The sequence below is a fragment of the Protopterus annectens genome, chromosome 4.part0 (assembly GCF_019279795.1).
Source record: "Protopterus annectens isolate FY-2018-M chromosome 4.part0, PAN1.0, whole genome shotgun sequence".
Lineage (NCBI taxonomy): Eukaryota > Metazoa > Chordata > Ceratodontiformes > Protopteridae > Protopterus > Protopterus annectens.
Window position 1 is genome coordinate 964,807,041 of NC_056733.1, and position 25,375 is coordinate 964,832,415.

General features: G+C 44.7%; 1 protein-coding gene across 2 annotated transcripts in view; it reads right to left on the reverse strand.

Moving 5' to 3' along the window:
* The window catches only part of CNOT6 (CCR4-NOT transcription complex subunit 6), a 1,957,714-nt gene that overhangs the window by 644,852 nt on the left and 1,287,487 nt on the right, over positions 1-25,375 (reverse strand). For both annotated transcript variants that reach the window (XM_044068935.1, XM_044068934.1), the window contains exon 8: positions 17,983-18,137. In XM_044068935.1, the coding sequence (XP_043924870.1) occupies positions 17,983-18,137 (155 nt within the window). The remainder of the gene's footprint in view (positions 1-17,982; positions 18,138-25,375) is intronic.

Consider the following 25,375-nt stretch of genomic DNA (forward strand, 5'->3'; position numbering starts at 1 on the left):
CCTGGAGTTGTCAGCCTAGTAAGCACCAATGAACCTATAAAGTTGAGCGAATGTGTAGGATTATTTCGGCCCTTGAACATGCAACATATTTAAGAGTGAACATTTACTTGGGCACAGCCTTCAAAACCCCATCCAGACTTTTCCTATACTCTTTAACCAATTTAGAATCTGGAAGGACCTATGCCAACATGCAAGGGGGCAAAGTAAGAACAAACGGCAATTGGGTTGCCAGTCTATCATACAGGGCACACACGATAACATCTACAGTCAATACAGCATTGCCATTTCACCCATAAATATGTCTTTGTACTTAAACAGGAATTCAAGGCTCATTCCAGCACTGATTCAAATGGAGGACCAAGTGGTCTGAAGCAGCTATGCTAATTGCAACATTACTATTCTGATCGGTATATACTACAAAATACTGTTACTTTTGAGGTTGGGTGGACAGCATCAGAAACTGCCCATGCTACAATGTCAACTTCTTGGGGGTCTGCATAATGATTAAAGTGATTACCTGACAGACACAAGCTTCAGGGTTCGATTCTCACTTTGAAGGGAAATTGGCTGAGCTTAAAATGGCCTGCACTGGCAGCTAGCCTAGTACTTATCCATGAACCTACAAACACCATGAAAAGACTCTATAAGTTGGAGAAATGTTAAAGACTGAATACTCTCTGCTTTTAAAACCTTCCAACACCTACCTGTGTTTAAGTCTCTCTGCTTTGAAAGCCTGGGACTGATGTAATCCTTTTCTCTTAAGGACACAGATTTATGTAAACATTTTATGGGACAAACTTCCACAGACTGGACTTCACTGACAGGTGATGTTTCTCTGAGGATTGCAGACACTATCAGTTTAAGAGATTGACATCTACAGGTGATGTTTCTCTGAGGATTGCAGACACTATCAGTTTAAGAGATTGACATCTACTTGGCATCCTTCACTACGCATTACTCCTCTGCTTCTTAAGGCTTCTGTGCACGTGAAGTTGACAGACATAAAAGTGAAAATAAATGGGATTCCATTACCAGGCAAATGTCTTCACATATGCCTGCAAGACAGGCACTTTGGTTCCTCTGGCAAAGACAAACTACCCTTCTTTTTGGGTGTAAACCCTTGGCTAGGCTTGTAAGGGGCCTCAGGGCCATTAGCCTAGTAACCTCCTATGGACTGCTCAGACATAACTTTTAAAGTGACTGCTATGTGCTCACTTATTTCACATTTGTTAAAATACAAAGTTCCAGAGACCCTTTTCTGTAACAACCTGGGCCATAGCTGGCAGTAAATACATTCCAATAAATCAGGCACATATGAAGTGGCATTGTGAGACATAACAGCATACATTCATCAGACAAAATGACATGTGATTTGATCCCGAAAAGCGAGTTACAAGTTGGAGTAAAAGTAATGAAGGGCCATCTACCATCATACCTTCATTCTTCGAAAGGAACCAATTTTCTCATGTATTGCTGGAATTAGGTGAAGCCATTATGAACTTCAACTACAAGAAAGTACAGTTTTGTACCTACCATAAATGTAGACGTTAGAGTGTTCACACTGCTGCAGTCATTACACTTGGGTTATCCTGCAGTCAGCCGGTCCCGTAGTCGGCCAGAGTTCCAAAGTCTTGGTCCGGCATCGGTTGCTGTCGCTTCTTCCCTGACGTCAGTGCGCCAGGGGTATACAAGATGCATCAGACGCCATTTTCTTCAGTTTTCCTTGCCCCAGATGTCAGGTGCCCCCAAGTAGGTAGGCAACACATATTGCTAATAAAAAATATGCATATAAAATAAAAAACAATACCTTCAGTTACAAGCAAATAAACCACAAAGGTTGTATAGGATACAAAGGTATAGATAAGTCCAGCTAGTTCAGAGGGGCTGGAGGGAGGGTAACCTGGACTGCAGCAGGGTGTACACTCGAACATCTACATTTATGGTAGGTACAAAAAGTACAGTTTTGTACCTACCATAAATGTAGATGCCCGAACAGGATAGCATCTGCAGTCATAACAAATGGGTTGTCCTGTCGTCAGGCAGCCCTGCAGTCGGCCGGATTCCAAAGTCCGGGTCCGGCTTCGGCTGATGTCGCCCTCCATCTGACGTCATCTCTGTTGGTCTTCGGGTATAAAAGCATCAGCCGATGCCATTTTCCTCAGTGTTTCTTGCCCCAGATGCCAGTAGCCCTCTTGCAGGCTAAAATTTGGATAGATGCCAATGTTTCCAAATATATAGAGGTAAACACAACAATAAGCATATATGTACATATATACAAACAAATACACCATAAAAGACTCCCCCCCAACAGCTAGCTATTAGGAGGGTAAACACCCTAGGAGTACCACAGAGGGGAAGGAGGGAGGGTAATCCTGACTGCAGATGCTATCCAGTTCGGACATCTACATTTATGGTAGGTACAAAACTGTACTATGTCCTTCATGGATGCATCTGCAGTCATAACAAGTGGGTAGAATACCATAGCCAACTAGGGAGGAGGATAAAAGTAGATTATGGTGTGTTTAGGATCCCTTGCAGTACAGCAGTGGCAAACCCTGCTCGGGATCTGGAATATAGAGGCAAATTATAATGCTTGGCAAATGTATGCACGGAGGTCCAAGTAGCCGCCTCAATAATGTCTTTGGTTGCCACTCCTCGTAAGAAGGCTGTGGTAGTGGCTGTTGCCCTTGTAGAATGAGGTCTTATGTTCTGTGGAATTGGTTTTCCATGGAAGGAGTAACAGTATCGTATGCAATTTCCTATCCATTTGGAGATTGTCTGTTTGGAAATAGCTTTTCCTTCCCTTCCTGTTGCATAAGCTACAAAAGTTGGTCAGTCTTTCTGCTATTTTTGTTCTGTCCAAGTAGTAGCGTAGCTGTCGATGTACATCCAAGGTATGCAGTATTCTTTCCCCTCTGTTTTGTGGGTTGGGAAAGAAGGTAGGTAGGTGGATTACCTGGTTTAAAGACACTCTGGATACCACCTTGGGCATAAATGTAGGATTAGTCCTCATGGACACTCTATCTTGGTGGAAGATTAGGAAGGGTTGCACTGCCATTAAGGCCTGTAGTTCTGAAACCCTCCTTGCTGAAGTAATTGCCAGTAGGAAAGCAGTTTTCCATGACAGGTGTTGTAGGTCTGCTGTTGCTGCTGGTTCAAAGGGTGATAGTGTCAGCTTTTCTAGCACAAAGTTTAAATCCCAAGCTGGTAATGGTGGTTTCCTTGGAGGTTTTACATTCTTGATTCCTCTGAGGAACTGCCTGAGCAAAGGGTGCGAAAAACAGGTGGATCAAAGCTGTATTCTGCTGAAATAGCTGATGCATGTATCTTGATGGAGGAGTAGGACAGGCCTGAATGAAGAAGTTCGCCAGATACTCCAGAATGTTAGGCATATCTATGTTTGACACATCTTTACCTCTTTCGTACTCCAAATGACAAACCTTTTCCATTTTCCAGCATAGTTCCTTCTTGTTGAAGGTCTGCGTGCTTCAAGAATAATGTCTTTAACTCTTTGGGAAAGTTCTGGATTAGCTGCTGCTATGTGATGTTCCATGCAGTCAGTTGCAGCGTTTTAGGTTTGGATGTATGATGCTGTAGTTGTTCTGAGTTAACATCAAAGGCATCAGGGTATTGGCCACATATTGTTCCGAGACATGCTCTTCAGTAGTGGGTACCAGTGTTGTCTTGGCCAGTTTGGAGCTATCAGGATTATCCTTGGACGTTCTTCCTGATTTTTAGCAGTACCTTGTGTATCAAAGGAAGAGGTGGGAATGCATATGCTGTTAGGCCTTTCCAGTTGAAGGAGAGTGAGTCCACTTTCCATGCTAGTGGGTGGAATGTCCTTGTGCAGAATTTTTGAGCTGGTGATTGAGAGGTGATGCGAATAGGTCTATCTGTGGCATTCCCCATTTCTTTGAGATGGTCTTGAAGATGTCCGGTGCAGCTTCCATTCGTGAGCATCCGGTGGTTCTGCTTAATATGTCTGCTAGAGTATTGTCTTTCCCGGTACAAATATTGCCTGTAACTGAATGTTGTAGCTGAGTGCCAGGGTCCACAGCTCCAAGGTCATTCTGCATAGGGGGTATGAATGAGTGCCTCCCTGTTTGTTGATGTACCACATGACTGTGGTGTTGTCTGTCCTTATCATCAACTGGCCCTCTTTGAGAAATGGTTTGAACTTTTGGATTGCCAGTTTTACTGCCAGCATTTCTTTTAGATTGATGTGCAGGTGAAGTTGATCCTGTGTCCACAATCCTTGCACGCATTTGTCCAGCATGTGGGCCCCCCAGCCTAGGTCTGAAGCGGCTGTTGTGATGGTCTGGCTTGGTTGACATCTGCGAAGGGTAGGCCTGGGTTTGACTGGCATGCCTGAGCCCACCATAGGAACTCTTGTTTTAAGCATGGAATTAGTGGGATTTCTGTTTCTAGACTGTGTCTGTGTTGGGACCATAAATTCTTTAGGTACCACTGTAGTTTCCTCATATGTAGTCTGGCAAATGGGACCAAGATTATGCACGATGCCATGTAGCCCAAGGTCTGCAGAACTTTTCTTGCTGTTAACTTGTTCAGTTTTGTTAGTGCCAAGAAGTAAAGAGGAAGTTCTTTTTATTTTTCTGTAGTCAGGAATGCCATTTGTTGTACTGTGTCCAATTCCGCGCCCAAGAATGTCCTTGTTTGGGATGGTATCAGCCTTGACTTTTGTAAATTGACTGTGTATCCCAGTCCTTGTAGCAAGTAAATGACCCTTTGTAAATCTGTTGTCAGCTTGCTTTTGTTGTCCCCTTGTAGCAGGCAGTCGTCCAGGTATGGGTAAATTTGAATTCCCTGTAGTCTGCAATGGGATTACTGATGCCAGGCATTTTGTGAATACTCTGGGCAGTAGATAAGCCAAAGGGCAATGCTGAGAATTGATAGTGCTCTGATCCTGCAAGAAATCTGAGGTATCTTCTGCAGATTGGTCGAATGGGGACGTGCAGGTATGCCTCCTTGAGATCTAGAGTTACCAGCCAAGACTCCTTGCCCAGCATGGGAAGAAGCTGCTGTAGGGTCAGCATTTTGAATTTTGGGACAATGATGTATGTATTTAAGGTGGACAGGTCGAGAATTGGTCTCCAACTTTTTCCTTTCTTGGAACTAGGAAAAGTCTGGAGTAGAACCCTTTCCTTGTTCTGCTGTTGGCACTCTTTCCACAGCTCTCATGTTTGCTAACTCCATTATCTGGCGTAGAGCCTCTGTTTTTGATTTGGAGGTAGATTTGGCATTCCTCTTTGACTGGTAAAGTGTGGAAGTGAAACCGTAACCTTGATGTATGGTTTGTAAAATCCACTTGTCTTTTGTTATGCAGTGCCAGTTTTTGAAAATAAGGTTAACTTTCCGCCTAGAGGGCTGCTATTTGTTCCCTGGTAGGCGGATTTAGGATTAAGTCACTGTGGTTGTGCTGGTGTAGTGGCAGTGGCTGTGTCTGTGCCTCTGTTGTTACCTTGCCACTGTCGTCCTCTGTAGGCACCTCCTCTGGATTGGTTTCTGCCTCTGGAACGCCTATTTCTGCCCCTTTGAAATTTTGTGGAGTCAGGAAAGGACCAATTTTGGCAGGCCAGTTCCTGCTAAACCTTGGGGTTGAACCTGTAAGAAATCTTTAACAGTTTGAACAGATTTTGCCTTTTCTTCCATTTTCTTCATAACCTGCTGGGCAGGTGTACCAAACAAACTTGTCTTGTCCATAGGAGCATCTAGCAACTTAGCTTTAACATGATCCGTAAAGCTTGTTCCTTTAGCCATGCATGCCTTCTTATCACTGTGCCTGTCATGGCTGATCTAAATGAAGCCTCCAGTGCATCATAGCCACATTTTAAGGAATGGTTGCTAACCTGTTGTATGTTATTTACCATCTCTAATACATATTTCTTATCAAGAGATTCATCAGTGGTTAGTTTTTAGTTAACTGATCAAGCATAAACTCTTGGTATTGTATCATGTGAAACTGACAGTTTAAAGCTCTAGCTGAAAGAGTAGCTGAAGTGTAGACCTTTTACCCCATCTGTCTAGTGACCTTGCTTCCCTTTCAGAAGGAATAGGGTTTTAGCTGTGGTCGCTGCTACTGCCTTGGGACCCTGGGATATAGTTTCTGGGTCTGCAAGTGGGGCCTTGTAAAGGTGGTGATGAGTATCTGGCACCCTGTAAAATCTGTCTGGTTTGGCAGGGGCTGGGGGTAATGAATCTGGAGCGAAGCAAACATCATTGAAAGCATCATCCACCACAGAGAGAACAGGAGGTATAGCTAAGGGCCTGTGCTGTGGGAGGTGCAGAAAGGTCCTAAGTCTTTTTCTGGAGTCTGAAAATCCTGTTGCTGCCATTGGAACTGTTCTCGCATGGCATGCAAGGTTTCCCCAAAGGAGAATTCTTCTGGTGGGAAGCAGCTGGAATGGATTCTTCAGCATCAGGATCTTCAAAATTGGAGAAGGGAGCCTCAGGCTGGTCAGTTATGTCTGATTCATCAGCAGAATCATCAGAAGACACTGGCTCAGGGGCTCTGCCCTAGGTCTCTTCTCTGGGGCTGAGACGCCCTGTGTGGGTGAGATTGAGATCCTCTAATTAAAGAAATTAAATCTTCTGCCAAAGAAAGCATTTGAGAACTAGAAGAGGGCCTGGATGTGGGGGGTTTAACAGGCACTGTTTTAGAAGTCTTGGCTGCTTTAGCCCTGGCGAAGGCCTTAATGGACATGGCAGCTGGAGGCCTAGCAGCACCACGTGCTGGGGTAGAGACATCCAAGGGGATGGTGTCTGATAAGTCAACCACCGTAGTGGGTATAATTTCTGAGGTCGATTCAAGAGTTGTAGCAGGGGCCTCAGTTGTAAGAATAGGTTCATCTGTACTTTGAGCAGTTTTCTCGGTTTCGGCCGAAACCGAGACACTCGCGGTTTGCTTTACCGTGGTTTCGGCCGAAACCGCGGACCGCGAGTGTCGGTCTTTATCTTTGCGTTTTTTGGGTAGTCGGAGGATCCGACGGCATAATGTACGCAAAATCAGAACCGAAAAACTCTTCTGCAAACTCCGACCGACGCCTAAGCGTCGGTTGAAAGAGGCACAGGCGAACAGGCTGCTACGTCGTGGGCTGGGCCTAAACAAGGCAGACAGTAAGAGTGGAAATCTTTATGAGGTATTTGTTTCCCACAGGTTAAACAATTGTTAACTTTTTCTGACATCGGCTGAGGCAAGAAAGAGTCCCCAACGGGTACTTAGCTTTAGAAGTCTTCAAGTAGTATTCGGTAGAAGTAATCTCTGGATCCGACCGACCGGCACTTGCGAACAGCTTCTGCTTCGCCACGCGCAAGAAAGACTGAGGAAAATGGCGTCGGCTGATGCTTTATACCAAGACCAACAGAGATGACGCCGGATGGAGGGCGACATCAGCCGGCCGGACCCGGACTTTGGAATCCGCCGACTGCAGGGCTGCCTGACGACAGGACAACCCATTTGTTATGACTGCAGATGCATCCATGAAGGACATCTGTACTATGTCCTTCATGGATGCATCTGCAGTCATAACAAATGGGTAGAATACCATAGCCAACTAGGGGAGGGGGAAGAAAAAATGATGGTGTGGTTAGGATCCCTTGCAGTACAGCAGTGGCAAACCCTGCTCGGGATCTAGAATACAGAGGTAAATTATAATGCTTGGCAAATGTATGCACGGAGGTCCAAGTAGCCGCCTCAATAATGTCCTTGGTTGCCACTCCTCGTAAGAAAGCTGTGGTAGTGGCTGTAGCCCTTGTAGAATGAGGCCTTATGTTCTGTGGAATTGGTTTTCCATGGTAGGAGTAACAGAATCTTATGCAATTTCCTATCCATTTGGAGATTGTCTGTTTGGAAATTGCTTTTCCTTCCCTTCCTGTTGCATAGGCTACCAAAAGCTGGTCAGTTTTCTGTTACTTTTGGTTCTGTCCAGGTAGTAGCGTAGCTGTCTATGTACATCCAAGGTATGCAGCATTCTTTCCCCTCTGTTTTGTAGATTGGGGAAGAAGGTAGGTAGGTGGATTGCCTGGTTTAAAGACACTCTGGATACCACCTTAGGCATAAATGTAGGATTAGTTCTCATGGACACCCTATCTTGATGGAAGATTAGGAAGGGTTGTACTGCCATTAAGGCCTGTAGTTCAGAAAACCTCCTTGCTGAGGTAATTGCCAGTAGGAAAGCAGTTTTCCATGACAGGTGCTGTAGATCTGCTGTTGCTGCTGGTTCAAACGGAGGGAGTGTCAACTTTTCCAGCACAAAGTTCAAGTCCCATGCTGGTAATGGTGGTTTCCTAGGAGGTTTTACATTCTTGATCCCTCTGAGGAACTGCCTGAGTAGAGGATGTGAAAAGACGGGTGGATCGAAGCTGTATTCTGCTGAAATAGCTGATGCATGTATCTTGATGGAGGAATAGGACAGGCCTGTATGTAGAAGCTCTGCCAAATACTCCAGAATGTTAGCAATATCTATATTCGACACATCTTTTCCTCTTTCAGCACTCCAAATGACAAACCTTTTCCATTTTCCTGCATAGTTCCTTCTTGTTGAAGGTCTGCGGGCTTCAAGGATAATGTCTTTAACCCTTTGGGAAAGATCTGGATTAGTTGCTGCTATGTGATGTTCCAGGCAGTCAGTTGCAAAGTTTTTAGGTTGGATGCATGATGCTGTAGTTGTTCTGAGTTAACATCAAAGGCATCAGGGGTATTGACCACATTTTCTCCTGAGACATGCTCCTCAGCAATGGGTACCAGTGTTGTCTTGGCCAGTTCGGAGCTATCAGGATTATCCTTGGACGTTCCTCTTTGATTTTCAGTAATACCTTGTGTATCAAGGGAAGAGGTGGGAATGCATATGCTGTCAGACCTTTCCAGCTGAAGGAGAGCGAATCCACCTTCCATGCAAGTGGGTGGAATGTCCTTGTGCAGAATTTTTTGAGCTGGTGATTGAGTGGGGATGCGAATAGGTCTATTTGTGGCATTCCCCATTTCTTTGTGATGGTCTTGAAGATGTCCGGGTGTAGCATCCATTCGTGAGCATCCGAGGTGGTTCTGCTTAACATGTCTGCTAGGTGTTCTTTTCCCGGTACAAATATTGCCTGTAACTGGATGTTGTAGCTGAGTGCCAGATTCCAAAGGTCCAAAGTCATTCTGCGTAGGGGGTATGAACGAGTGCCTCCCTGTTTGTTGATGTACCACATTGACTGTGGTGTTGTCTGTCCTTATCATCAAATGGCCTTCTTTGAGGAATGGTCTGAATTTTTGCATTGCCAGTTTTACTGCCAGCATTTTTTTTTGGTTTATGTGCAGGTGCAGCTGGTCCTGAGTCCACAATCCTTGTACGCATTTGTCCAGCATGTGCGCCCCCCATCCTAGGTCTGAGGCATCTGTTGTGATGGTTTGGCTTGTTCGAAAGTTGTGGAAGGGTAGGCCTGGGTTTGACTGGCATGCTTGAGCCCACCATAGGAACTCCTGTTTTAGGCATGGGATTAGTGGTATTTCTGCTTCCAGGCTGTGCCTGTGTTGAGACCATAAATTCTTTAGGTACCACTGTAGTTTTCTCATGTGCAGTCTGGCATGTGGGACCAAGATTATGCATGATGCCATGAAGCCCAAGGCCTGCAGAACTTTTCTTGCTGTTAGTTTGTTCTGTTTTGTTAATGCCAAGAAGTAAAGAGGAGTTCTTTTGTTTTTCTGCAGTTAGGAATGCCATTTGTTTTACTGTGTCCAATTCCAGCCCAAGAATGTTCTTGTTTGGGATGGTATCAGCCTTGACTTTTGTAAATTGACTGTGTATCCCAGGGCTTGTAGCAAGTAAATGACCCTTTGTAAATCTGTTGTCAGCTTGCTTTTGTTGTCCGCTTGTAGCAGGCAGTCGTCCAGGTATGGATAAATTTGGATTCCCTGTAGTCTGCAGTGAGCGATTACTGATGCCAGGCATTTTGTGAATACTCTGGCAGTAGATAAGCCAAAGGGCAATGCTGAGAATTGATAATGCTCTGATCCTGCAAGAAATCTGAGGTATCTTCTGCAATTTGGTCGAATGGGGACGTGCAGGTATGCCTCCTTGAGATCTAGAGTTACCAGCCAACACTCCTTGCCCAGCATGGGAAGAAGTTGCTGTAGGGTCAGCATTTTGAATTTTGGGACAATGATATATGTGTTTAAGATGGACAGGTCGAGAATAGGTCTCCAACTTTTTCTTTTCTTGGTACTAGGAAGAGTCTGGAATAGAATCCTTTGCCCTGTTCTGTTATTGGTACTCTTTCCACAGCTCTCATCTTTGTTAATTCCGTTATCTGCTGTAGAGCTTCTATTTTTTGATTTGGAGGCAGGTTTGGCATTCCTCTTTTTACTGGTAAGGTGTGGAAGTGGAACCGGTAGCCTTGGTCTATGGTTTGCAAAATCCACTTGTCTTTTGTGATATAGTGCCAATTTTTCGAAAATAAGGTTAATTTTCCGCCTAATGGTGCTGCTATTTGCTCCCTGGTAGGCGGAGTTAGAGCCAAGTCACTGTGATTGTCCTGTTGCAGTGGTAGTGGTTGTGTCTGTGCCTCTGTTATTACCTTGCCACTGTCGTCCTCTGTAGGCACCTCCTCTGGATTGATTTCTGCCTCTGGAGCGTCTATTCCTGCCCCTTTGGGATCTTGTGGAGTCAGGAAAGGACCAATTTTTGGCAGGCCAGTTCCTGCTAAACCTTGGGGCTGAACCTGTAAGAAATCTTTAACTGTTTGTACAGATTTTGCCTTTTCTTCCATTTTCTTCATTACCTGCTGGGCAGGTGTACCAAATAAACTGGCCTTATCCATAGGAGCATCTAATAGCTTAGCTTTAACATGATCCGGTAAGACCTGCTCTTTCAACCATGCATGCCTTCTTATCACTGTGCCAGTCATGGCTGATCTAAATGAAGCCTCCAGTGCATCATAGCCACATTTTAAGGAATGGTTACTAACCTGTTGTATGTTATTCACCATGTCTAATACATATTTCTTATCTATAGATTCATCAGAGGATACTTTTTTAGTTAACTGATCAAGCATAAACTCTTGGTATTGGATCATGTGAAACTGACAGTTTAAAGCTCTAGCTGAGAGAGTAGCAGAGGTGTAAACTTTTTCCCCCATCTGTCCAAGGACCTGGATTCCCTCTCTGAAGGAATAGGGTTTTTTGCTGTGGTCGAGGCTACTGCCTTAGGCCCCTGGGAAATAGTTCCGGGGTCTGCCAGTGGGGCCTTGTATAGGTGGTGATGAGTGTCTGGAACCCTGTAAAATCTATCAGGTTTGGCAGGGGCTGGAGGTAAAGAATCAGGAGCAGTGCAGACATCATTAAATGCATCATCCACAACAGGCAAAACAGGAGGTATAGCTAAGGGCCTATGTTGTGGTAAATGCAGAAAAGTCCTAAGCCTTTTCTTGAATCTGAGAAATCTTGTCCCTGCCATTGAAATTGTTCTCTCATGGCATGTAAGGTTTCCCCAAAGGAAAATTCCTCTGGTGGAGAGGCAGCTGGAATGGATTCTTCAGCATCGGAGTCTTCATAAGTAGAAAAAGGATCCTCTGGCTGTTCTGTAATGTCGTAGTCATCCGCAGAATCATCAGAGGACACTGGCTCGGGGGGCTCTGTCCTAGGTCTCTTTTCTGGGGGCTGAGAGGCCCTGTCTGGGTGAGATTGGGATCCCCTAATTAAGGATATTAAATCTTCTGCCAGAATAATTATTTGTGAACTAGAAGTGGGCCTGTGTGAGGGAGGTTTAACAGGCACTGACTTAGCAGATTTGGCTGCTTTAGCCCTGGCAAAGGCCTTGATAGACATGGCTGCAGGGGGTCTAGCAGCACCACGTGCTGGGGTAGAAACATCCAAAGGGATGGTGTCTGATAACTCACTAGAAACCACAGTTGTAGGCAAAATTTCTGAGGCCGATTCAGGTAAGGTAGCAAGAGCCTCAGTAGTAGTCATGGATTCGGCTGAAGATTGACCAGTTTTCTCGGTTTCGGCCGAAACCGAGACACTCGCGGCTTGCTTAACCGTGGTTTCGGCGAAACCGGACCGCGAGTGTCGGTCTTTTTCCTTGTGTTTTTTAACAATTTGGGTAGTCGGAGGATCCGACGGCATAATGTAAGTAAAGTCTGAGCCGAAAAACTGTTCAGCAAACTCCGACCGACGCCTTAGCGTTCGTCGGTTGAAGAAAGCACAGGCCGAACAGGCTGCTACGTCGTGGTCTGGGCTTAAGCAAGGCAGACAATAAGAGTGGAAATCTTTATGAGGTATTTGTTTCCCACAAGTTACACAGTTATTGACTTTTTCTGACATCGGCTGAGGCAAGAAAGAGTCCCCAACGGGGTACTTAGCTTTTTAGAAGTCTTCGAAGTAGTATTCGGTAGTAGTAATCTCTGGATCTGACCGACCGGCACTTGCGAACAGCTTCTGCTTCGGGCGCCACGCGGCAAGAAAGACTGGGGAAAATGGCGTCGGCTGATGCCTTTATACCCGAAGACCAGCAGAGATGACGTCGGGTGAAGTGCGACATCAGCGAGCGGACCCAGACTTTGGAATCCGGCCGACCGAAGGGCTGCCTGACGACAGGACAACCCATTTGTTATGACTGCAGATGCATCCATGAAGGACATCTGTACTATGTTCATCGTGTTACACTGCTGCAGTCATTACACTTGGGTAGAATCCCAAAGCTAAGGTTGGGTGGCTGGTCTATAAAGAGTTAGGATTGGCTATGAGGCCCTGCAGAACTGCAGTGGCAAATCCTGCTCTGGATTTAGAGTAAAGAGGCAGGTGGTAATGCTTTGTAAAGGTGTGCACTGAACTCCAAGTTGCAGCCTCAAAAATTTCCTTGGTATGTACTCCTCTGAGAAAGGCTGTTGAAGTGGCGTTTGCCCTGGTGGAATGTGGCCTAATGTTATTTGGGACTGATTTTCCATGCTGTGTGTAGCGGTAACGAATACAGTGTCCTATCCATTTGGATATAGTCTGCTTTGAGATAGCCTTGCCCTGTGATCCTGCAGCATATGCTACAAACAGTTGCTCAGTTTTCCTGAAAGCTTTTGTTTTGTCCAAGTAGAAGCGTAGCTGCCTGTGTATGTCCAAAGAATGCAGAAGTTTCTCCCCTTTATTCTGGGGGTTTGGATAAAAAGTTGGCACATGGATGGTTTGGCTAAGAGCAACACTAGACACCACCTTTGGCATAAACGTAAGGTTTGTCCTTAAAGAAACCCTGTCCTGATGAAAAATTATAAAAGGTGCCACTGCCATTAATGCTTGTAGCTCTGAGACTCTTCGTGCTGAAGTTACTGCCAGGAGCAGAGCTGTTTTCCATGATAATTTTAGATCGGCTGTATTGGCTGGCTCAAAAGGTGGTAGGGGTCAGTTTTTCCAAAAAGAAATTGAGGTCCCAAGTTGGTGTTGGTGCTCTTCGGGGCGGTTTTAAGTTTGTAGCCCCTTCTGAGGTACTGCTTTAGCAAGGGATGAGAGAATAAAGGAGAATCCGTGTTGTAATGTGCTGAAATGTCAGAGGCGTGGATCTTAATTGATGAGAAGGATAGGCCTCTGTCCACTATCTCAGTTAAGTATTGTAAAATCTGAGGAATGTTTGGGACAAGAGGGTCAATGCTTTGAGACTGGTTCCAGGTGCAGAATATCTTCCATTTTTCTGAGTAAGCTTTCCTGGTGCTAGGCCTCCTGGCCTCCAAAATGACATCCATAACAGCTTTAGAGAGAGGTGTTGCCTGTTTGACTAATGTATCTGCCATGCAGCCAGGTTTAGGGTTTTGAGCTGACCATGCAGGATCTGACTGTTTTGTTGAGTCAGAAGGTGTGGAATTTGAGGCAAAATCCATTGTGGGCCTTGAGCTAAGTTCCTTAAGATAGGGTACCAGTGCTGGCGTGGCCAGTCTGGAGCAATCAGGATCATCTGTGGTTTTTCTTGTCTGGCTTTTAAGAGTACTTTGGAAAGGAGAGGCAGTGGCGGGAAGGCATAAACTTTTAGGTTTTTCCAGCTGAACAAAAGAGCATCCACTTTCCATGCTTGTTTGTGATAAGTCCTTGTGCAGAATTTTTGTAGTTGGCAATTCAGTGGGGAGGCAAAAAGATCTATGTCTGGGCATCCCCATTTTTGCGTTACCATGCGGAAGATTTGTGGATTCAATTTCCATTCATGAGGGTCCATGATACTTCTGCTTAGATCATCTGCCAGATTATTTTTCTTTCCTGGCAGGAATTGTGCTTGCAGGTGAACTTGATACGTTAGAGCTGTGTTCCACAAGGTCATGGCTTGCCTGCATAGGGGATAAGAATGAGTGCCCCCTTGCTTGTTTATGTACCATATTACTGTGGTGTTGTCTGTCTTTAGTAATAATTGTCCTGGATGCAGAAGGTCCTTGAAAGCTGTTGGGGCATTTTGAACAGCCAACATCTCTTTTTGATTGATGTGAACATGCATCTGGTCTGTGGTCCACTTGCCCTGAATGTATTTTCCTGCCATGTGTGCTCCCTAGGCATAATCCGAAGCATCTGTTGTTAGAGTTTGCCTGGCTGTGGGTTGGGTAAAAGGCTGACCCTTGTTTAGGTGACATGCCTGTGCCCACCATCGAAACTCCTGCTGTAGGCAGGGAATTACTGGTATTACTGCTTCTAAACAGTGAGAGTGTTTGTAATTTCCTCATATGCAGTCTGGCATATGGTATTAGTAGTATGCAGGATGCCATGAATCCCAGGGCCTGCAGAATTTTTCTTGCAGGGAGATGGGACTTTTTTGCCAGTAATTGAAAATATTGAGTTAGTTGAACTTGTTTGTCTGGCGTGAGGTAAGCTACTGGGCCATTGTATTTAAGCTGGCACCCAGGAATATAACCTGTTGCAAGGGCACTAGTTTTGACTTCTTTTCTTTTACTGTGTACCCTAGAGAAATTAGCAACCTTTTTACAAATGCCACATGCTGTAGAAGAATGTCCTTTGTCTCTGCTTGAATGAGGCAGTCGTCCAGGTATGGATATATTTGAATTCCTTTTTGTCTGCAAAATGCAATTACTGGTGCAAGGCACTTTGTGAAGGCCCTGGGCGCAGTAGATAAGCCAAAGGGCAGTGCAGAGAATTGGTAGAGCATTGTACCAGCTTTGAATCCGAGGTATCTTCTGCAATTTTGTCTGATAGGGACATACAGGTATGCCTCTTTGAGGTCCAGAGTAACAAGCCAAGCCTTCTTGCCCAGCATGGGTAGAAGCTGCTGTAATGTAAACATTCTGAATTTCGGAATATCCAGGTAAGTTTTCAGAATTGAAAGGTCTAGTGCCTTGTCCTTTCTGGGGACCAGGAAGAGTCTTGAATAAAATCCTTGCCCCTGTTGTGGTACTTTTTGAATAGCTCTCATGTCCATGAGGGCTAAAATTTGTTTTTGTGCCTCTGCCCATTGATTTTGTGGCAGGTCTGGCATTCCTTTTAGCCTTGGTAAAGTACGAAAGTGGAACCTGTAACCTTGAGACACAATATTCAGCACCCATTTGTCTTGGGTGACTGCCAGTTTTGAGAAAAAAGTGCTAGTTTTCCCCCTTAGGGGGCTTCCAAAAGGGACGTGCTTGGCGTACGAAGGGGAAAGTCATTGTGACTGTTTCCTGTAAGGTTGAGACTTGTCCTCATCTCCTTTTGGGGTTGAGGTGCCCGCCCCACTGTCGTTGTCTGTCTGAGCCTTGGGGTTGAGATCTGCCTCTTGGACGTCTGTATCTGCCTCTCTGACACTGGAAAGGACCAATTCTTTGTTGGCCAATTTCTGCTAAACCGAGGTGGCTGTACCTGTAAGAAATCCTTGACTGTTTGCATAGATTTAGCTTTACCCTCCAACATCTTTAACACCTCTTCTGCCTTAACATCAAACAAGGTATCATGCTGTAAAGGAGCATCCAATAATCTTGCCTTAACATGATCAGGTAAACTTTTTAACCAAGCATGTCTTCAAATCACAGAACCTGTAACTGCGGCTCTACAAGAGGCCTCTAAAGAATCAAAACCACATTGCAGAGTATGTTTTCCCACCTGTTCAACTGCATGCAATAAATCCTGCATTTCTTTACAATCAAAAGCTTCTGAGCTTGCAAGCATTTTCTGTTTTAACTAAGCCATTAAATATTGTTGGTACTTAAGCATGTGAAACTGGCAATTTAAAGCTCTTACTGCTAAAGTTGCAGACGTGTATACTTTCTTCCCCCATCTATCCAAAGCTCTGGAATCTCTGTCAGAAGGTACCAGATTTTTTGCAATGGAAGCCTTAACTCCTTTTGGACCCTGGGAAATAGTTTCTGGATCAGCAGAAGGGTTTTTGTAAAGAAACTTGTGAGAGTCAGGGACTCTATAATACCTATCTGGCTTGGCTGGAGCAGAGGGCAAAGAATCAGGAGATAAGCTGGATTCGGAGAACACATCATCCACAATATCTAGCACAGGCAGAACAGCCAGGGGCCAGTGCTGAGGCAATAAAAGGAAATCCTTGAGCCTTTTCTTGGATTCTGAGTAATCCTGACTTTCCCAATGGAAATGCTTCCTCATGGTATGTAAAGTTTCCCCAAAAGAATAATCCTCAGGAGGAGAGGCTGAAGGGATAGATTCTTCAGCATCAGAGTCCTTATAGGGGGGTAGAGTATATCCCTGGTCTGAAGAGGAATCAGAGGAAATGGAAACCTGATCAGAGGAATCATAGTCTGTATCCCACCTAGGCCTTTTCTCAGGAGAGGGGTGGGAACCCCTGATTAGAGTAAAGAGGTCTTCGGCCATTTTAAGCATCTGTTTCTTAGGCATGGAGGACTGTCCAGGAGAATGCTGTACTTGTTTCTTTGTCTTTAATGGTACCTTCGTTTTGGCTGTTGTTTTAATGGTAAGTTGTGAAGGTCTGAAAACACCCTCAGAAGCCAATGCCTGCTCAGCGGCTCTGGACCCATCTGAGGTATTAGTTTCCGTAGGCCCAATACCTTGAGTTTCCAGAGGCCTGGTTGTCTCCACGTAGGAGTCGGAAGCGGCCGGTGGCTCTGAGGTAGTGGGTGTCAGGGGCTGCGAAAGCACCTCACTGAGAACCGGTGAACAGGCGACTGGCCTAGAAGAGGTTAAGTCGTCAGTTCTGGACTTCGGATGCCTGTCTTTATCCTTGTCTTTGCGTTTTTCGGTATTGAGGTAGTCGGTTGATTCGACGGCATAGTATAATTGAACCTTCGGCCAAAGTAGTGCAAAGCAAAATCAAAACGTCTTTTTATAGTGCGTTTGTTAAATCTAGCACAAAACCGACAACTACTGACGTCATGATCAGGGCCTAGGCATGGAATACAGTAAGAGTGTTAGTCCTTATGAGGTATTTGCTTCCCACAAGAAATACAATTATTAACTTTCTGACATCGGTCTGAGGCAAGAAAAAAGTTTCCCCAACGGGGTGACTTCGGATCTGAAATTCGACTTCGAAAATCTTAGGAGTCGGCCAACCAGCACTTGCAAACTGCTTCTGCTTCGGGCACCGCGCGGCAAGAAAGACTGAAGAAAATGGCATTGGATGCATCTTATATACCCCTGGCGCACTGACGTCAGGGAAGAAGCGACAGCAACCGACACCGGACCAAGATAACAAAATGTCCAAAAGGAGCCACAAAGAACTGCCACAGTACTACTTGCTGGCTGAATGCACCACAGATAAAGTCCTGAAATGCGAGTTTTATCAAGTACTAAAATAAAACAAATGAAGCAATCGTACACTGACCAATCCATGACAATCCAACATACGTCATTCCCTGCGCCGCTGCTGCTGTGTATAGACACTCTGTACACTCATAACAGTGCGTCGGTATAGACAATCGGTACACTCATTAACAGTGTGTTAGTATCACTTGATCACTGTCTTTGGTGTGGCAGTGCTCAAATGCTTAGCCCAAAGGTAACCCCTCTCTCACTTTACTGTTCCCACTTACAAAAAAACATGTAACGATACTCACTTGTCAGTTTTAAAGAATATTGCACAGCCATCTACATGCTTTCTTTCTTGTTCAGACATTGTCCTTGCCCGGGACTTTGGACTGAAAAAGCCTTCATATCCATGCTGTTTCAACTCATCCAAGAAAAAGTTGAAGAACTGTTCTGTTTCAATTTCCTGTCAATCAGAACACAGAAATAGAGTTATAAAATGGACTGTAGCCCTAGTTCTCTTAAATGATATACAAGCTACAGCACAACAGGAGCAGCGCAGGAAATACGCATAGGAACAGTCGTTCACAGAAAATACAACAAGGGTGGCACTAAATGCCAAACTCCGAAGAAACAAAAAACACACAGCCCAGTGACAGTACTTGCCATAACAGTTACAGAGCTTCTGGGCTTTCCTTCCACTCTCAACAGCTGCCAGCAGTCTTTTCTCAACATTCCATCGGGAGCTCCCCGGCAATATCCTTCTAGAGGAGCACTGTTTCACTTTCACTGATCATGAGTTTATATAAAAACCTTGTGCCCTAAGTCACATGCAGTTTCTTCCACCAAGAAACTATGCAAAAGTAGCTGAAACCACCTTTAAACAAAGGTTATGTACTTACCATAACACTACACCTGTGTTGTCTTCTTCTGTCTCAACTGTTGGGTACACTGGATCCGAACGGATCCAATGCTGGTACCTTTCAGGCTCTTAAAAGCCAAGACTTCAACCTCCTCCCCAGTGCCCAACCCCCCTTTCAGTTTCTCAGATCGAGTTTGCCTGTTTATATCCAAGACTTCCCCTATATCATGCAAAATAAAGTTGAAATTACAGTAACCCTCCCAATCTGTAAACGTTATATTTATTCCATAATTCCAGTCCGCTTCTTTAAATTACTATGGAGCAAGTTTATTGCCTTCTCAAAAACTAAAAAATCCAACCTCATCCATGGGCCCTTATTAACATACCATGCTGCCTATCGGTGCCAAATATGGCCTTTCTGAACCCTCTTAACCTCTAATCTAATCCTCTCCAGTGGTTACACTTCTGAAGTTTGCAAAACAGCCACTGTAATGACAATACACAAGGGTGGACCAACCACGGAACCTGGAAACTATAGACTCATTACTCTCACTAGCCTCATATGTAAGGTTATGGAGTCGTTAATCTGAACACTGAAAATCTCTTCAAGCCAAATAAATGAGGATCCAGGGAAGGTACTGCCTCTTTAACCTCAATTTCTTTGAAAAAGTAAAGCAGTGGATAATGGTTATTCAATGCTTACAGCATGTGTAGACCTGGCCAAGAACTGACACTACTCCCAATAAAGACATTATTGACAAAGTCATAAAATACTTACCCTTGTATTGTGTGACAGACAATTAACTGGCTGTCTGACAGAACCCATGTGAATAGGGCTGCAGGAGCCACATTTGAAAGCAAAACCGCTACCAGTGATACATGACAGGACTCAGTTGTGCTCTGTCCTGTTTGGCATCTGTTTCTTAGACACTCAGGCCAACACTTGTGGCCTACAGTTAACCAAGTTTGCAGACAACTATAAATTAGGTGTTGTCATTCGATCTTCAGTTAACTCAAGTGCTCCAACATGGGTTAGACCAAAGTTAACAAAGTACAGTTGTGTACACATACCATAAATGTAGATGTTCGAGTGTATTCACTGTTGCAGTCATTACATTTGGGTAGAATCCCAAAGCTATGGTTGGGAGGCTGGAGCTAAACAGCATTAGGTGTGGCTATAAGTGCCTGCAGCACGGCAGTGGCAAAGCCTGCCCTGGTAGCAGCCTCTAGAATGTCTTTGGTTGGTACCTCTCAGAGAAAGGCTGCCGAAGTAGCTGCAGTTCTGGTGGAATGAGACCTAATGCCCTTGGGTACAGGTTTACCATGGTGTGAGTAGCAGAAATGGATGCAGTGGCTTATCCTCTTTGAAATGGTCTGCTTTGAGATAGCCTTTCCTTCTGATCCTGCAGCATATGACACTAGTAATTGCTCAGTTTTTCTTAGAGCTTTTGTCCTGCTCAAGTAGAATCTTAGCTGTCTGCGTACGTCCAAGGAATGCAGAATTCTCTCCCCCTTGTTCTGCGGATTTGGATAAAAAGTTGGCAAATGAATTGTTTGGTTAAGAGCCACAATGGAAACCACCTTAGGCATAAAAGTAGGTTTTTGTCCTCAGAGACACCCTGTCTGGGTAAAATATGATAAAAGGCTCTACAGCCATGAGGGCCTGTAGCTCTGAAACCCTTCTTGTTGAAGTAATTGCTAGTAGCAGAGCTGTCTTCCATGATAAGAACTTTATATCAGCGGTAGCGGCTGGTTCAAATGGAGGCAGGGTGAGCTTTTCCAACACATAATTAAGGTCCCATACAGGTAATGGTGACCTTCTAGGAGGCCTTAGGTTTTTGACTCCTCTAAGATACTGCAAGTAAGGGATGCGAAAAGATTGGTGGCTCTGTATTGTAATGAGCCGAAATGGCAGAGGCATGGTTTTTGATTGATGAGAAAGATAGGCCTTTGTCAAGCATCTCAGTTAAGTATTGTAATATCTGAGGAATATGTGGTTATGCTGTATCAGTTCCTTGTGCTTGATTCCAAGCACAAAATCGTTTCCATTTGTCAGCATAAGATTTTCTAGTATTAGGCCTTCTGGCTTCCAAAATGACATCCATCACAGCTTTACTGAGAGGTGTCGTTGGTATGATTACATGATTAGCCATGCTGCCAGGTTCAGAGTCTGTAGTTGATTGTGCAGGATCTGATTGTTTTGCTGGGACAGTAGTTGTGGTCTTTGAGGCAAGGTCCAAGCTGGGTATTGAGACAAGTCCCTTAGTATTGGGTACCAGTATTGGCGGGGCCAGTCCGGGGCAATTAATATCATCTTTGGCTTCCCTTGTCTGACTTTTAGGAGGACCTTGGGTAGAAGAGGTAGAAGAGGCAGAGGAGGAAAGCCGTAAACTGACAGGTTTTTCCAACTGAAAGATAGGGCGTCCACTTTCCATGCTTGTCTGTGATAAGTCCTTGTGCAGAAGCTTTTCAGTTCATAATTTTGAGGAGAAGCAAATAGATGCAAGTCTGGGCTCCCCCATTTCTCTGTTATCATGCTGAATACTTGTGGATTTAATTTCCACCCGTGAGGATCCACAAGGTTTCTGCTTAAATCGTCTGCCAGAGTGTTCTCTATTCCTGGCATAAATTGAGCTTGAAGATTTATCTGGAAGGTCAAAGCTGCGTCCCACAGTGCCATGGCTAATCTGCAAAGGGAGTATGAGTGCGTGCCCCCTTGCTTGTTTATATACCACCAGACTGTGGTGTTGTCCGTCTTTATCAGTAGTTGTCCTGGATGAAGCAAGTCCTTGAATGCTGTTAGGGCAGTTTGAACGGCTTGCATTTCTTTCTGGTTGATATGTAGATGCACTTGATTTGGTGCCCATATGCCCTGAATGCATCTTCCTGCCATGTAGGCCCCCTAGGCATAATCTGATGCGTCTGTCAAGGTTTGGTTGGCAGGGGGTAGAGTGAAGGGCTGTCCCATGTTTTGGTGACAGGCCTTTGCCCACCATAGAAACTCCTGTTGCAGGCAGGGGATGAGAGGAATCATTGTTTCCAGACTGTGTGAATGCTGACTCCATAAACTTTTTAGGTACCATTGAAGTTTCCTCATATGCAGTCTTGCATACGGAATTAGTAGAATGCAGGATGCCATGAAGCCCAGAGCCTGCAGAATTTGTCTTGCAGAAGGCTGGGTTTTTGTTGCCATCAGATTGAAGTAAGTAGTCAGTTGCCTTTGTTTGTCTGGCGTGAGGCAAGCCATCTGGGCAGTTGTATACAAGCTTGCACCCAGGAATGTTATCTTTTGAGAGGGTACCAGTTGTGATTTCTTTTCGTTTATTGTGTACCCTAGGCATGCTAGGAGCCTTTTCACAAACACCAGGTGTCGTACAAGAGTGTCCTTGTTCTCTGCTTGAATGAGACAAGTCGTCTAAATAAGGATATATTTGAATACTTCTTTGTCTGCAAAACGCAATTACTGGTGCCAGGCACTTTGTAAAGACCCTGGGAGCAGTAGATAAGCCAAAGGGCAGTGCAGAGAATTGGTAATGCAGTAAGCCAGCCTTGAATCTGAGGTATCTTCTGCACGACTGTCATATTGGGACATGCAGGTATGGCTCTAAGTCTAAAGTCACCAGCCAAGCATTCTTGCCCAGCATGGGCAGAAGCTGTTGCAAAGTAAACATTTTGCATTTTGGAATGTCCAGGTATGTGTTGAAAATCGATAAATCCAGTACTGGCCACCAGGCCTTGTCCTTTCTGGGTACCAGGAACAGTAGAGTAAAAACCTTGCCCATTTTCCTGTTCTGGTACCATCTGAATGGCCCCATATCCATGAGGGACGTAACCTGTTTCTGTGCCTCGGCCCATTGGTTTTGTGGCAGGTCTGGCCAACCATTTGTCATTGGCAGAGTGTGGAAATGGAATCTGTATCCCTGTGATATGATGTTCAGTACCCACTAGTCCTGGGTTATTAACTGCCAATTTTAAGCAAAAAGTGCTAATTTTCTCCCTATGGGTGCTGCCAAAAGATAAATGCTTGGTGTAGGCAGAGGGAGTCATTGGGATTGCTTTCTGTAGGTTTGCGCTTTATCTCCTCCAGACTTGGAGGTGGATGCGCCCCACTGCTTTGACCTGTATGAGTCTTGAGCCTGGAACCCTTAGGGCATCTGGATTTGCCCCTTTGAGCTCTAACACAGGAAAGGAACAATTTTTTGTAGGCCAGTGTCTACTGAATCTAGGTGGCTGCACTTGTAAGAAATCTTTAACAGTTTGCATAGACTTTGCTTTGTCTTCCATTTTCTTTAAAACCTCTTCTGCCTTAATACCAAACAGAGAATCATGCTGTAAAGGTGCATCTAATAATTTAGCTTTGACAGGATCAGGCAAATTTTGTTCCTTTAACCAGGCATGCCTCCTAATCACAGATCCAGTAACTGCGGCCCTGTAGGAGGCCTCTAAAGAATCAAAACCACATTGCAAAGTATGCTTTCCAACTTGTTCAGCTGCATGCAATAATTCCTGCAATTCCTTATTTTCTGCACATTCTGAAATCAACATCATTTTCTGTTTCAGCAATCCCATAACATGTTGTTGGTACTTAAACAAAGAAAACTGACAGTTTAAGGCCCTACTTGCAAGGTTGCAGATGTATAAACCTTTTTTCCCATCTGTCCAGCGCCCTGGAATCTCTGTCGGAGGGGGTAGGGGTTTTTGCTGTTGAGGCCTTAACTCCCTTGGGACCCTGTGAAATAGTTTCAGGATCAGCAGCAGAGTTTCTAAATAAAAATTCAGGGACCCTGTAATACCTGTCAAGCTTACTGGAAGCCGGAGGTAAAGAGTCAGGGGTCAGGCTTGACTCCGAAAAAACATCATCCACAATGTCTAACACTGGGGGAATGACTAAAGGTTTGTGCTGAGGGAGGAGGAGGAAATCCCTGAGCCTCTTTTTTGATTCTGAAAAGTCTTGACTCTCCCAGTGAAAATGCCCCCTCAAAGTATGCAATGTTCCTCCAAATGAATAATCCTCAGGAGGCAATGCAGATGGAATAGACTCCTCAGCATCAGAATCCCCATAGGGAGGTAAAGATAATTCCTGATCAGAAGAGGAATCAGAAGAAATAGAAACCTGATCTGAAGATTCATAGTCAGTCTCTCGCCTAGGCCTCTTATCTGGAGGGGAATGGGTACCCCTGATCAAGGTAATAAGGTCTTTAGCCATTTTGATCATCTGTTTTTTAGGCATAGAGGCCTGTGCATGTGGCTTAGGCATCGGTGTTTTAGAAGGTGTCTTTGCCTTGGTTTTGCAGCTTTCGGTTTGATGTAAAAAATTTAGTTCTGAATACACCCTCAGAAGCTGGTGCCTACTCAGCGGCTCCGGACCCATCAGAGGGAAATACATCCGTTGGTCCAATACCTTGAGTTTCTTGCGGCATGCCTGACTCCACATGGGTGTCTGTAGAGGCCTGCGACTCGAAGGTAGCGGGTATCAGGAGCTGCGAAAGCGTCTGACTGAGTACCGGCGATTGGTTTAAGAGAAGCTTCGTCGTTGGTTTTGGATCTCAACTGCCTTTCTCTGACCTTTTCTTTGTGTTTTTTATGTACTCCGGTAGTCTGACTGCTATCCAACATCTCTGGGTAGTTAAATCTGTTTCCAAAATACTTAGATGCAAAAATATACAGACGCTTAATAGTGCGCTGGTTAAATCTAGCACAAAATTAACAGCTAGGCACGTTGTGGTCAGGGCCTAGGCAAGGAATACAGTATAAATGGAAATCCTTATGAGGTATTTGTTTCCCACAAGTAATACAATTATTAACTTTTTCTGACATGGGTATAAAGCAAGAAAAAAGTTTCCCCAATGGGGTAGTTAGCTTTATTGAAGACTTCGGTTCTGACGAATATTTCAGTAGTCGGCCAACCGGTACTTGCGAAATGCTTCTGCTTCGGGCCGAGCGCAGCAAGAAAGACTAAAGAAAATGGCGTCGGCTGCATGTTTTATACCCCTGATGACCTGGCGTCATGGAAGAGAAGACAGCAACCGACGCAGGACCCAAGAATTTGGAATTCAGGCCGACTGAGGGCATTGCCAGCAGATTACCCAAATGTAATGACCGCAACAGTGAAACACAAAGAACATCTGGTGCAAGGTCAATGGTATCAAAAATATAGCACAGTTCATTTTGGTAAACAAAACAAACAGTTTGCTTTACCATATAGGAGATACACCTCTCTAATGAGACACACCGTAAGGGATCCAGGCACTCTGGCTGATCATCACTTAAGTGTTGTGTGTCCATAGTAGTTCAGATAACCTTTCTTCTGGCTAACCGAACTGCTAAACGCATCTCCACTAGATCCAAAGTTGTCTTAATCCCCCTTTATTCAATAAGGTGTCTGATAAGAGTATAAAGCATCTTTTATCGTGTACATGTCTTAAAGTACAGTTTTGTACCTACCATAAATGTAGATGTTCGAGGATCCCATTGCTGCAGTCCTTACTATTGGGTAGTCCGCTATCCAGTCGGCCCGAATACCAGAGGGTCAGGGCGCATTATGACCGACGTCATATCCTCAGTCTTTTCTTGCCCCAGATGTCAGAAGACCCTAAAAAGACAAGGCCCAAAATACCTGCACCAAAAATATGTACAATATATACAAGAATATATACAAAAATATCAGCATGTAACCTCACCTACACAACCACCCCTAAACACAGAGGGAAGGAGGGATTGGACTGCAGCAATGGGATCCTCGAACATCTACATTTATGGTAGGTACAAAACTGTACTATGTTCTTTCCCCATTGCTGCAGTCCTTACTATTGGGTAGAATCCCAAAGCAGAGGTAAGGGAGG